This window comes from Antechinus flavipes, chromosome 2 (genome assembly GCF_016432865.1).
Source record: "Antechinus flavipes isolate AdamAnt ecotype Samford, QLD, Australia chromosome 2, AdamAnt_v2, whole genome shotgun sequence".
Classification (NCBI taxonomy): domain Eukaryota; kingdom Metazoa; phylum Chordata; class Mammalia; order Dasyuromorphia; family Dasyuridae; genus Antechinus; species Antechinus flavipes.
Window position 1 is genome coordinate 297161945 of NC_067399.1, and position 13201 is coordinate 297175145.

A 13201-nucleotide genomic window follows, 5' to 3' on the forward strand; every position below is an offset into this window, starting at 1 on the left:
GTTGGAGGTTGTATGTTGACTAATTGTGAAAGCCAAAGAGGAGGAGACTCTGGAAAGTATACTGTGCTTCTTTGAAGAAAGGTGCTATACTCTTTACATTTCTATTGCTTTACTCTTATAAACTTGTCAAGTTTTAGTAAATGGATAAAACAAACCCAGCAACAAAGATGAAGTACTATGCATATATAAGGATTATTGGTATAAATAACTTAGGGACTTGGCCAGGACACTTGTGAGTCTCATGGACTTAGGAGGTTTGGCTTTCGAGGTTTCTGGAATTCCTAGTGAATTCAAGTTGTCTTCTGGTGCATTTCTCCCTAGGAACGAAGGAGCACCCTTAAAAATTTGGCTCTTTTTGCAGTGGTGGGTGTGAGTGTGGGCCATGACCATATGTTGCCTTGCATGTTATTAAAACCAGTAAAAGTTTCCCTGGCTGGGGGAGATGAATCATGCCTCCTCCCCTCCACCCCCAGTCAGTGGTTGCTATGGAGCCTAATGAGGAAAATAACACTTTGGGTACTTCTGGGGGTCTTTTGGAGCACTTTCTTTGAAAAGGATTCTGGGAAAATTTGGAGGGCAGATTCTGCCTGCATATCGGGGGCTTCAAAAACTCTTGGGTTTCCGTTGTCGAGCTAGTGCGGGTAAATTAAAATTCTGTGTCTAACTCAATGTCCTGTTGTTGACCCATTAGCAAACCAGCCTTGAATTTTGCCTTGCTCTGGACTTGATAGTGTTCTTTGTTTTCACTTGGTCTCCTCTTGGGACATTACTGCTGCCTCAGTACTCACTCAGGAGTACTTACTTGGAAGTAAGGGAATCTGGACTCAACTTCCAGCTCTGCCTTTTATTTCCTTTATGACTATAGACAAATCATATCTTTTCTTTGGTAATGTAAATGACAGTTTTGCATCAGGTAATATATAGAATTTTTCTAATGCTTAACTCCTATTATTTTTTGAATTTTTAAAAAAAAAGTTTTTACTGCTTCAAATATCTTGGTGTAACAGTGCCACTGGAATCACAGGCCATATCAGAATACCAGCTGTGGCAGTTCTATGAATGTAAAAAGTCCAGGAAAAAGAAGAATGTTTTAGCTGTATCCCTTCAAAGGCACCAAGCATAGCGCTTGGACCTAGGCTGGGGATTGAACTGTTGGTTTTAGAACAAAGATTGAATGCAGTGGACCATCCCTTCCTGCTTTTCACGGCTTATAAATGTCTGTTCAAAGTAAGACACCACCCATTTCCCAAATCCCTTCTTTGCTTTGCTCATTCCATGGCAGGATTTCCCTTTCCCTAGAATGTTGCTTAGCTCCGGATAATCAGGTTGGGGTGGGGGTGACTTCTCTTTGGAGACCACTCACATGGGGCAGAATTGAGATTATTTTCCTTTCTGCTCTTTCTAATGTAGCTCCTCAGTCCCAGGGCTCCAGGAGTTATAGCTGAAAGGGATTTTTAGAGATTTTCTTGTACAGTGTTTCTTGCATTTTTGGTCTTAGTACTCTTTTGGTTGAATTAAAAAAATTATAGAGGATCCCTTTATATTTTTAAACTAGTGAGAATCTCAAAGACCTTTTGCTTATTTGGATTATGTCTATCGATATTCATTGTATTAGATTTAAAAACTGTTAAAAATACTAATAAATCCTATTACATGCCAACATAAATAACTTTTTTTTCAATGAAAAGTAACTATATTTTCTTGAACAACAACAAAAATTTGTGAGAAGAGTGGGATTGTTTTACATATTTTTTGCAGATCTCTTGAATGTCTGGCTTAGTAGAAAACAGCCAGATTTTACTTGAGAACTGCTGATTAATCCATTACTCTTTTTTTTACAGTTGAAAAAACTGAACCAGAGATATAACTTGTCTAAAATCAAACTGAGAAGTCTGCTAACTCCAGATTCAGACCCAGGCCTTTTGAATGCAGTAGTTTTTTCCACTGTATTCACATTGTGTTCTTTGACCTTATTCGCCAAATGTGACTGTTCTAAAAGTTTGATGTTTTTCACTTTTTTTAGTAGCCCTTTATGGTTCACTCATTCTTGACCCTTGAGATATTAAGTTTTCTTTATGGATGAGCACTGGTCTTCGTCAGACTTTTACAACCATTAGTAAAACTTTTACTGCAGTTCACCAAGGATATATTAACCATCTGCTTACCATGTGCAAGGATCATAGTCCTTCTTAGTCTTGCAGCATGGATAGAGAATTGGTCTTAAGAGTCAGGAAGACCTGAATTTTTGAAACATTGTGACTATTGGTTAATCCCTTCACTTCTTTGAGTCTCAGTTTCTTTCTTGATATATAAGGCTGGGATTATATTTCTACTCTCTCTTTCAAGGGTAAATGTGAGGCTCAAAGGAGATAAGATATTTAAAATGCTTAGTTGACTTTAAAATATAAATATCAGTAATTAAAGTTTTTTAATATAAACTAGAAAATAATGAATATACATGAATATTTTCATATTCAAAGAATGCCAGAAAAAGATTTACACATGAAATATAAGCTATTACTATATATAGCTTCAGATAAATATGAATATTATATAATGTAAATATGAATAGCTATTTGATCCATACAAAATATTCAAATAAAGTAAAATAATGCATATTTAATTAATATATAAATACATTATGTATGAAGTACATATATATTTGGCTTAGCATGGTAGTAGCAAAGTTGCCCTGCTTATATCTTTTTATAAACTTCTTTATGTTTTTTTCTGTTTTTTTTTGTTTTTTTTTTTAAGCTGTTATTTGATGTTTTTTTCCCCTTTTTTTGGTATCATTGTCACCACTTGTAGAAGGCCTGAACTCTGGAGAAGTATCCTTGAAACTAGGATACTTACAACAAGGTATTAATTCAGTGGAATTGATGAGATGATTGTTCTCTAGTTCACATATATACTTAGTACTTAGCATAGTGATATAATAGTTCTCTAGTTCACACATAGTCATTATGCTGTAATGATATAATTGTAATAGGGTATTTAAGGTCGGAGAGAAAGGGACACAAAGTGAAAAGACTGTGAAGGAGACAATACAGACTTTAGACTCTATTCTTGATCATCTTCCTGATGACTTCTGCTGAGACTAAAGCCCATCCGGAGGACCTCCAGCCTGGACATTACATCCACTCCTTCATAAAAACTCTTCCTCATATAAGTTGTTAAGCAAAATAATGACAATGATGATGATAGTAAATAATAATTAGCATTTATTTAGTGTTCAAAAGTTTGCAAAGCACTTTACACATATTTTCTTATTTGATCTTTACAACAATCCTGCTAGGTAGATGCTGTTATTTTCCCTATTTTACAGATGAGGAAACAGATAACAGTTAAATGACTTTCCCAAATTCACAGAGTTATTAAGTTTCTGAGGCAGGATTTGAATTCTCTCTGTTGTGCTACATATTTGTTAGTATGGTTCCTTTCTGGGAACGTATATTTTATTTTCTGCCTACAGCCCATCACCTTTTCATTAGTAAGTGTGAGGCATTAGTTTTCTGGAGTTGTGATCAGTTCTTGCTTATATCATTTCTTAAGTTTTTAAAAAGTGTGTGGTCTCATACATTGTTCTTATGCTTCTACTCACTTTACCCTATATCAGTTTAAGGTTTCTTTGAATTTGTCCCTTTTGTCCTTTCTTATAGCATAATAATACTATTATTACATTTGAATACTATTATTTAATTACTGTATATACTCGAATATAAGCCGAGTTTTTCTGCCCAATTTTGGGGCAGAAAAATCCCCTCCTCGGCTTATACTCGAGTCACTAGATAAAACATGTGTAAATATCCCTTTGAATGCCCTCCTGCTGTGTAGTATACAGCGTGAGTGCCGACTGTGATACTACAGGGCCGGCCGTTGCTACGGTGATGCGGCTGTTCCTGTAGTATCACAGTCGGTAACTGGACTGTATACTAATGCTGGCAACCGCTCTACATATGTATACCGGTACCCGCTCTCCTCCTCTGCGGGCACCGGTGTGCTACCTAAACCTACTGATATAACAAGTTTTCTCAGATTTTTGGGTTAAAATTAGGGGCCTCGGCTTATATTCGGGTCGGCTTATACTCAAGTATGTACGGTAGCTGCTCTCTAATTCAAAGCTTCTTAAACTATAGATTTGGGGTTGTATAACTGAATGTGTGTGTGTGAAGGGTCATGAAAAATTTGACAACAGTAAAAAGCTGCTTAGTCAAAATCAAGTGTAATGACTCTTAAGATGTTTCTGCAGAGCTCACCCTTGCATTGTGTGACTTCTTTGCAGCCTTGGTTCTGAACATACAACATGCATACTTTGCATTATGCATGCATAACTCTTGCCAGAAACACCTTTGTTCAGATTCATGATGGAGTTGTATAAAAATTTGTCAGGCCAAAAAGGGTCACAAGGGGGGGAAGTTTGAGAAGCCCTGCTCTACTTCATGGCTTCTTTCTTTGTTTCCATTTTTTTCTTACCATAAAAATATTTTTACACAGATGGATTCTTTCTCTTTGACTTTGATCCCCTTAGGGGTATATGGCTAGTAGTGGTCAAAGGGTAAAAGCAGTTTAGAAACATGTAAGGTATAGTCTATATTGCTTTTCAGAATTTTTCCCAGCTCTCCTAGCGTTGCATTAGTGCCCCACTCCTCCCAGTCTCTCTGCCAAATTCATTTCCCTTTTTTAGGTCACTTATGCCATTATCTGATGGATGTCTAGTGGAACTTCAGTATTATTTTAATTTGCGTTTCTCTTACTATACTGAATTGGAGTGTTTTTTCATTGGTTGTTGATAACTTGGTTCTCTTCCCTTGAGAGCTGCCTATTCATATTCTTTGACCATTTGTTTATTAAATAAGATAATGACTCTTTTTTCTTTATCTGAGATCAGAATTGCTACCCCTGCCTTTTTTGTTTCAGCTGAAGCATAATGGTCATCACATGGATGGAGAGGATAGTTGTGAATGGATTCTGATATGATATTATCAAAACAGCTTTTCTTTGAGATTATAGTTCTGGAGTTTTGTAGCAATGTTCCTTGGGGTTTTCCTTGTGGGATCTCTTTCCAGCGATGATTGATGGTTTCTTTCAATGATCATTTCCCCTCTGTTTCTAGAATATCAGGGCAGTTTTCCTTGATGATTTTTAAAGAATGCTATCTAGGCTCTTTTTTTTGGTCATGGTCTTCAGGTAGAACAATAATTTTTAAATTGTCTCTTCTGGATCTATTTTCCAGGTTGGCTGTTTTTCCAATGAGGTATTTTACATTTTCTTCCATTTTTTTTCTTTTTTTTTTTTTTTTTTTAGTTTGTTTGACTCATTCTTGAGGTCTCATAGCGTCATTAGCTTCCATTTGCCCCATTCTAGTTTTTAATATGTGATTTACTTAAGTTAGCTTTTGTAGCTCTTTTTCCATTTGATTAATTCTACTTTTCAAGGTGTTATTTTCCTCGGTGGATATTTTTTGCATTTGGCCTGTTGTATTTTTTTTTAAAGAATTGCCTTCCTTTTCCAAGCTGTTGACTCTCTCTTGCATACCTCTCATTTCATTTCTCATTTTTCCCCCCCTACCTATTCTGTTTGCCTTTTTGAAGTCTTGGGCTTGAGGCCAATTCATATCACTCTTTGAAATTTCTTCTTGGACATTCTGTCTCCTCTGAGTTTGTTTTAGTCTTCCTTATCACCATAGTAGTTTTCTATGGTCAAGATTCTTTTCTGTTTCCTGCTCATTTTCTTTTTTTTTCTTTTGGTATTTCCTCTTGTTTTCACTTTTATGGTTGAGCTCCTGGGAAAAAAGGGGGCACTGTCACAATTTTTCTGTGCAGCTCTGAGCCTCATCTTTGAGTACAAGGGCCCCATGTGTTTGATGTTTTACTCATAGCAGGGGATAGTTCTTTCCTGGAAACAGCTTTTCCCAGACTTTGCCTTCTAAGCTGGGACTGGAGGCTCCCCTGGTCATCTCTGCTACTGAGCTAGTCTTAGGTGCTGATCTACTGTTATTAAAAGTCTTTCACTGGCTTTCCCAGACTCCATCTGAGCTGAGGTGAGTCTCACCCCAGTGAGATTGATAATGGCTCTTTTTAAACATATTTTTATTAATTCTCTATACATTTTAGATATCATAGAAATTTGTTGCAAATGTTTTCTCACAGTTACTATTTTCCCCTTCTAATTCTAACTATAGTGCTTTTGTTTTTGCAAAAAACTTTAGAATTTAGAAATTTAAAATTTTCCATTTTGTTTCTTTTATTAATCTCTGCTCCTTTTTTTGGTAAGGAAAATTTCTTTTGTTAATCTCTGCTCCTTTTTTGGTAAGAACATTTCCTCTATCTATGACTAGGAGGTTTTTCCTGTTCTTCTCTAATTTAATTATGCTATGAACTTTTGTGTCTGGGTTATGAATCTATTTGGAGCTTATCGTGGTATATAGTTTGAGAAATTGTTCTCAGCCTAATTTCTTCTAGACTGTTTTCCAACTTTTCTAGAAGTTTTTGACAAATAATAAATTCTTAACCCAATACTCAGTATCCTTAGACTGATTAAACTCTGTGCTACTATGTTTATTCTCTTCTCAATCTTTTTTATCTAACCCATTCCATTTGACCAACTTAATTTTTTTTTTTTTTAGCCAATACTAAAGTCTTTTGATGATTACTGCTTTGTAGTATAGTTTGATATCTGGACTGCTAGGCCTTTCCACTTTTTTCCTATCACATTTTCTTTTGAGATTCTTGACTGCTTATTCTTCCAAATGAATTTTGGTATAATTTTTTAGTAGTGTGACTAGTATAGTGCTGAAGTTATAAATTAATTTAGATAGTATTGCTTTTTATTATATTAGCATGGCCTTGCCATTAACAGTTTATTCTTTTTCAATTATTTGACTATTTCTATAAAGGGTATTTTGTAGTTGTATTGTTATATAATTCCTATTTGTATTTTATTATGTAGACTTCCAAATATTTTGTCCATTCTGTAGTCATTTTGCATGGAATTTTTCTTTTCTTTTTTTTTTTTAATCTCCTTTTGCTTGGTCTTATTGATAATTTTTTGCAAGTTTATTTTATATCTTGGTACTTTACTGAAATTATTGTTTTAATTTTTAGTTGAATCTCTGAGATTCTCTAAGTTGACCCCTATATTATCTGAAGAATGATAATTTTGTTTCTTCTTTGCTTCTTGCCGTAATTTTTAAAATTATTGCAATAATTAGTGTTTGTAGAATTAGAACATATAATAGATGCTAATAGTAAGTATCTTTTTTTTTTTTTTAAATCCTTGATCTTTTTTGGAGTAGCTACTAATAGTTCTTTATTATAGGTGAAAGCTCTTCCTTGATTTACTATAACTTTAAAGGAAGTCTATTTACTTTTGTCCTTTTTAGTGCTAACCCTGATCGTCCTCAGAAGGATAGTGGGGTTGATTTTGGTCTCAGCCTCTTGCATAATGGTACTAGTATCCAGACAGTGAGTCTGGATTGTTGAAACCAGGACTCTAAGTAATGCAGAGAATTGAGGAACTTTTTCTTCCTTTTCAGTGTCTTATGGAAACTGGATCTAACCCCTGCTTCTTTTTTTGACAATGCAGGGACTTGTTTCTGGATCTTACATTGGCTTGATATGCCTGGAGCTCCTATTCAGAATGCTGGATAATTTCAGGTCCATATAAGAGAATTCACTCTGAATCTTCTCCTTTATCAAGGTTTCTGAATTCATTTGAGCTGATACTGGTTTCCCTGAATCACTTACTATCAGCCTTTGTCCTTGGTGGATCTTTTTTTTTTTTTTTTTTTAATTCAGTTATGGATTGGATCATCTTATTTTTTTGGTGTTTTCTGAATTATCATTGGTCTTTCTGGGACTTTTCATATTTTTGGTTTTTGTAGAAGAACTGTACTTATTATCTTTCATGTTTCCATCTTATCTGAAAGCCTTAAAACTTTTTCTTAAGGCCTTTTGTTTTTGACATCATAGTAATTTTTCAACATTTTCTCCCTCCACCTTATTGAACCCATCCTTACTATATCAAAAAATGTTGAGAAAATCTGAGGGACAAATTGAAAGTATAGACTTCATTCCATTTACATAAGCTTTTACTTCTCAGTTAAGAGGAGAGAGATTGATTGCATTATCTTTAAAAAAAATTTTTTTTAATGTTTTTTTTTCTCTTTTTAATTTTTTAAACATGTTAAAATATATTAAATCCAATATATATATGTACATGTACATATACATATTTTTACAATAATCTTGCCATACAAGAAAAGTCCAACCAAAAAGGGAAAAAATGAGAAAGAAAACAAAATGCAAGTAAACAACAACAAAAAGAGTGAGAATGTTATGCTTGTTGTGATCCACATTCAGTTCCCACAGTGCCCTCTCTGGATGCAGATGGCTCTCTTCATCACAAGACCATTAGAACTGGCCTGAATCATCTCATTGTTAAAGAGAGCCATAATTGATCATTGTATAATCTTACTATTGCCGTGTACAATGATCTTCTGTTTCTGCTCATTTCACTTAGTATCAATTCAGTAAGTCTCTCCAACCTCTCTGAAAACAACCTGCTGGGCATTTCTTACAGAACAATACTATTCCATAATATTCATATACTACAATTTATTCAGCCATTCTCCAACTGATCGGCATCCACTCAGTTTCCAGTGTCTTGCCACTACAAAAAGGGTGGTTACATTATCTTTGCACCAGGATCACTATGGGTCATTGTGGTCATTTCTTTTGCAATGAAAATTTCTTAGACTAGCTCTCAGACTAGTGCCAAACAATCTGCTATCACTAGGCCAATTTTTTAATCCTTTCCAGCTTAGCAGGACCATTATAGGTAGGACCATTGGCAAAGCTTTGGAGGACTCAGAGCCATGCTCTCTGAGATAACAGTGATAAAAGCCATAGCTTATCTTTCAGGTTTATAAAGTACTTTTCTCTAAATAATACTTTAAAATAGAGATATATTAGTTTTTTTTTAAACCATTTTACAAATGAAAACACAGAAGTACTAGTCGTACAGATTTGGAGTTAAAACCACTTTCTTTACTTACTAATTTTGTGACTATGGGCAAGTCAGTTAATTAGCCCAAACTTTAGTTTCCTAATCTGTAAAATGGGAATGGTTACTACTTATATGACTTCCTCATAGGGTTGTCGTGAGAAACCCTATATAAACTTGAGAAACGCTATATGAATGCTCACTGCTATTTTTTGGCAGGCTAGGGCTAGGAGAGTTGGGACCTGTGCTGTCATTTAGTATGGGTAGATCTTCCTGTGGGAAGCTCCCTCCAGTAATGAACTTCAATTTAAGTTTTGGGAAGTTGCTTATGACAGAACAGAGCAATGTCAGTGTCAGAGTCAGAACTTGTGCCCACATCTTTCTTGCCTCCAAGGTCAGTTTCCTCTCCACTATACCACATTGCTTCTCACCATTAATGCCTTTTCTATAAATGATGTTGAGAGAGTTGCTGTGGGCCCTGAGAGGAGGGAGGATGTGTTAAAGGCAACATTTCAATGCAAGTACTCGTGAATCTAAGGCCAGCTCTCTATCCCTTGGGCCATATTGCTTGTCATACTTTCCTTTTTTTACCTTTTCTTTGCTCATTGACATATCTGTGTAACATATTGTACAGTATAAACATACCCAATTATTGTAACTACTACAACAGTCTTTACGAAAGGACAGAAACTTTTATCCAGTGGCTTCTTTTTCAATTTTAAATACAATAAAAATACCTAGAGGTCCAGTCCTCATTATAAGATATCACCTGTGAGATTTCATCCATTAGTCATGGAACACGAAGTGGAACTGAGTTGAGACATTTTTTTCTCTTAGGCATCTCTTTGATCAATTTTCTAGTTTTCCGGTGTGCATCATGAAAACAGTTCTCTGACCCTGATTACCTTTCATTTTGTTTTTTTAGATGATATGGCTGAGCTGCTCCTTGGGGAATCCAAACTAGAACAGTTCCTGAAAGAAAACCCGTTTAAACAGGGGGCCAGTCCTCGAGGTCCCAGGCCAAAGCTGACAGAGGTTCGGAAACATCTAACTGCTGCACTAGACCGAGGGAACCTCAAGGTATTTTGGGGACTCTGAAGGAAGATAGAAAAATATGGGAGGAGACAGACTACTGGGACTAAGAGTTCTACAGAGTATGGGATTTCTAAGAGTTCTAATTCCAGTGCTTCAAGAAAACGAGAGGAGGAAGGGGAAACATTTAAAATGATTTTTAAAATATGTAGCCTAGCTACATATAGCTAAATGGCTATTTAATATGATTTTCTCCCTAGAAACAGAATTGTGTTTCCTCGATTTATAGGAGCCATCGATTCCATTCTGTTAGCCTCATAACTTACCATTCACTATGTGAGCAGTGTGAGCTGATCAGACTCCCTCAGAGTGGCTTAACTTGATTCTTAGCTTATTCAAACAGTATGAGAATGTAAGTGACCCTTAGATCACTTCTTTCATTTTACAGGTGAGAAAGCTGAAGCTCAGAGTGCCGTGGCTATAGAAGTATTGTGTCAGGGCAGAGTTATTTTTCAAGTCTCTTTACATTAGATTCTTTGAAGCCATATTATCTTGCAAAGCCATGCTATTCTTTCCTGCTTTCTTGAAATAAAACTGAAAATATATCCCAGAGTTCAAGTTAAGACTTTGCTCATTTGTTAAAAAGGGAAGTGGATCATAAGTTGCATTGAAAGAACAATTTTCTGTCTTAGAGAATGTGACATCCAAACTGCATGGGAGTATTTGCACTATTAAATAATGGTGTCTAGTAGTCCAAATAGAGGAAGGCAGAGAATGAAATTCTGTTTTTGTCAATGTTGACTGGATGGGCTCTCCTCTGGGGTTGACATTTTCTTCCTTTTTTCCTATCTTCTTATTTTTCCATCACTCCCTCTTAAAAATGCTTGCTTTTGTGGCCTCTGTGTCCATTCCTTGTGGAATCCTACATCTTTTTTTTTTTTTTTTCTTTTCACATGATGAATTCTTCCCTCTCTGTATTCTTTTCGCTTTTGCTTCTGAAGTTAAATTTTATCTGTTGCTCCACTGACAGCAAAGTGGACAGAATGGAATCAGAAAGGCCTGGGTTTGAAGCTGCTTCTTTACGCTTGCTAGCAGTGGAACCACAGATAGATCATTTAACTTTTTGTTTGCTTGTCTTCAAAATGAAGAAACTGTTCTAATGCCAGCCTCAAATGAGAGAATATATATAAAATTCATTGGAGAATCTTAATGGTTATAGAAATGTGTGCTACTATTTTTCCTGTGGTAGACTTTATTCTGGGACCTCCCCACATTTCCTCTAATCTTGTCTTGTTGGTTTTTACATAAATTTTCATTAAAACCAGTGATTGAGATTGTCTCCTTTTACCCTAATAATCTCTCTCCCTCTCTTTCCCTTTCTCCATCTTTCTCCCTTCCCCCCCCCTCCAGGTAATTGGGGTTAAGTGACTTAACCTAGGGTCACAGATAGTAAGTGTCTTAGGTCAGATTTGATCTCAAGTCCTCCTGATTTCAGGGCTCCATTCATTGTGCCATCTAGCTGCCCCCACTCTCTCTCTCTTTTTCAATGTTGGAAGCATGCTTATATCTGCTATTAACTTAGCTTTGTGATGTTGAACATATAACCCTACCTCTGTTGCCTTTAATTTCTCAGCTGTAAATGGATAGTTTGAACCAGATGATCTCCAAAATAACTTCTACTCTCACATTGTATGAGGCTGTAAATCTTTCCACTAAGTTCTTTTACTCTTCATCATTTTCTAATTCCTTTTATTTTCATTCTTGGAAAACTCTCTTGTTTATAGCATATTATAACGAGGAATTGATCCCATAATATTCCCTTATTTCAGTCTGCTACATGGGATAGACTTATCAAGTACCCAACTACCATCTTCAAAATATGGAGTAATTGTCACAGATATGCTGAGGCAGAGTGAATGGCCTCGTATAAATACATTCTAAATCTTGGAAGCTCACCTCAAGTCATATTAACTTGTAGGACATCATTTTATCTTGTTTTTTAGAGGCTTTGTGGAAGCCTCCCTCCCTCTTCAACTTCCCCAATAGATTATAAACTCCCTGAGAGAAAGATTATTAATTTTTTTTCTTTATATCTCCTCATCTGAATATAGTACCTTGTCTGTGATAGGTCCTCAATGAATTTTTTTCTTAACTTTTATTGATGCCTGTTATTTTTTACATCACAGATATTTCCCAATGATTCCGTTCCTGTACTCTACAATATGTCACAAAGAAAAGCAGTTCAGCAAAGGTACCACTTTTGAGGGTAATTAGTATAGTCAACATTAGATATCCATTGTACCCTATTTTCCCAACAAGGTGGGGATATGTTTTATCAACTATTCTTCCGAGTCAGCTATCATTGCCTTCAGTTTTAGTTTAGCTCACATTATTACAGTCATTATCAACTTTCCAAAACCTTAAGTTATAAATCATTTGCTCATCTGCATTCATGGAAGCAATTTCTAGACTGGGAATTCCCTTAATCCATGGTCCAAACAACAACAAAAAATCATTGTTTATATTATTCTGTTGGTTCTTCTTTCTTCAGTTTTCATCATTTACATCTTTGCATATTTCTCAGGATTCCTCATACTCCTTGTTTTTCATGGTACAATAATATTTCATTACATTCATATTCTATATTTACTCAGCCATTCCTTTACTGATGGAAATTCTCGGGAAATTGGAAGAAATTTTTGCAATTTAACTTAAATTTTGAATTCTGACCTTTATTGCTTCTCCTTTTAAATCTTTTTTCTCCACTAGTTCTGTTTCTGAACTTTATTCAGAGCACACAGTGATAATGAAATCTAGCTATGCTTTCCCATATGTCTACAGCCACATTCTCACCTCTATATTTGAGATTTATATTTTTCTTTCAACAGTAATAGTTGTTTCCCACTTAATTTATAGTCACTTTTTATTTTCTGGACTCTAGAAGAGGATTATTATATACTATTATATATACTAGTATTATATACTAGAGAAAACTTTTGATTTGGAATCAGAAGGATATATTTTGAAACCCAGAACTTGTTTTTAATTTTTTCCATGGCCCCCAGATACTCATTTTGTAGTCTGTCAAAGAATATAGGTGATAGTTCAAGACTAAAAGCCTTGGGTGGTTACACACAGAGAGTTCAGTTCTCAGACCTTGCTT

General features: G+C 35.3%; 1 protein-coding gene across 11 annotated transcripts in view; it reads left to right on the plus strand.

Moving 5' to 3' along the window:
• Positions 1-13201, plus strand: part of TTC7B (tetratricopeptide repeat domain 7B) — a 327704-nt gene that overhangs the window by 22283 nt on the left and 292220 nt on the right. For 10 of the 11 annotated variants that reach the window (XM_051977396.1, XM_051977400.1, XM_051977401.1 and 7 more), the window contains exon 2: positions 9932-10086. In XM_051977396.1, coding sequence (XP_051833356.1) covers positions 9932-10086 — 155 coding nt within the window. Of the gene's footprint in view, positions 1-9931; positions 10087-13201 lie in introns of those variants that run through there. The other variant, XM_051977406.1, reaches the window with a different exon arrangement.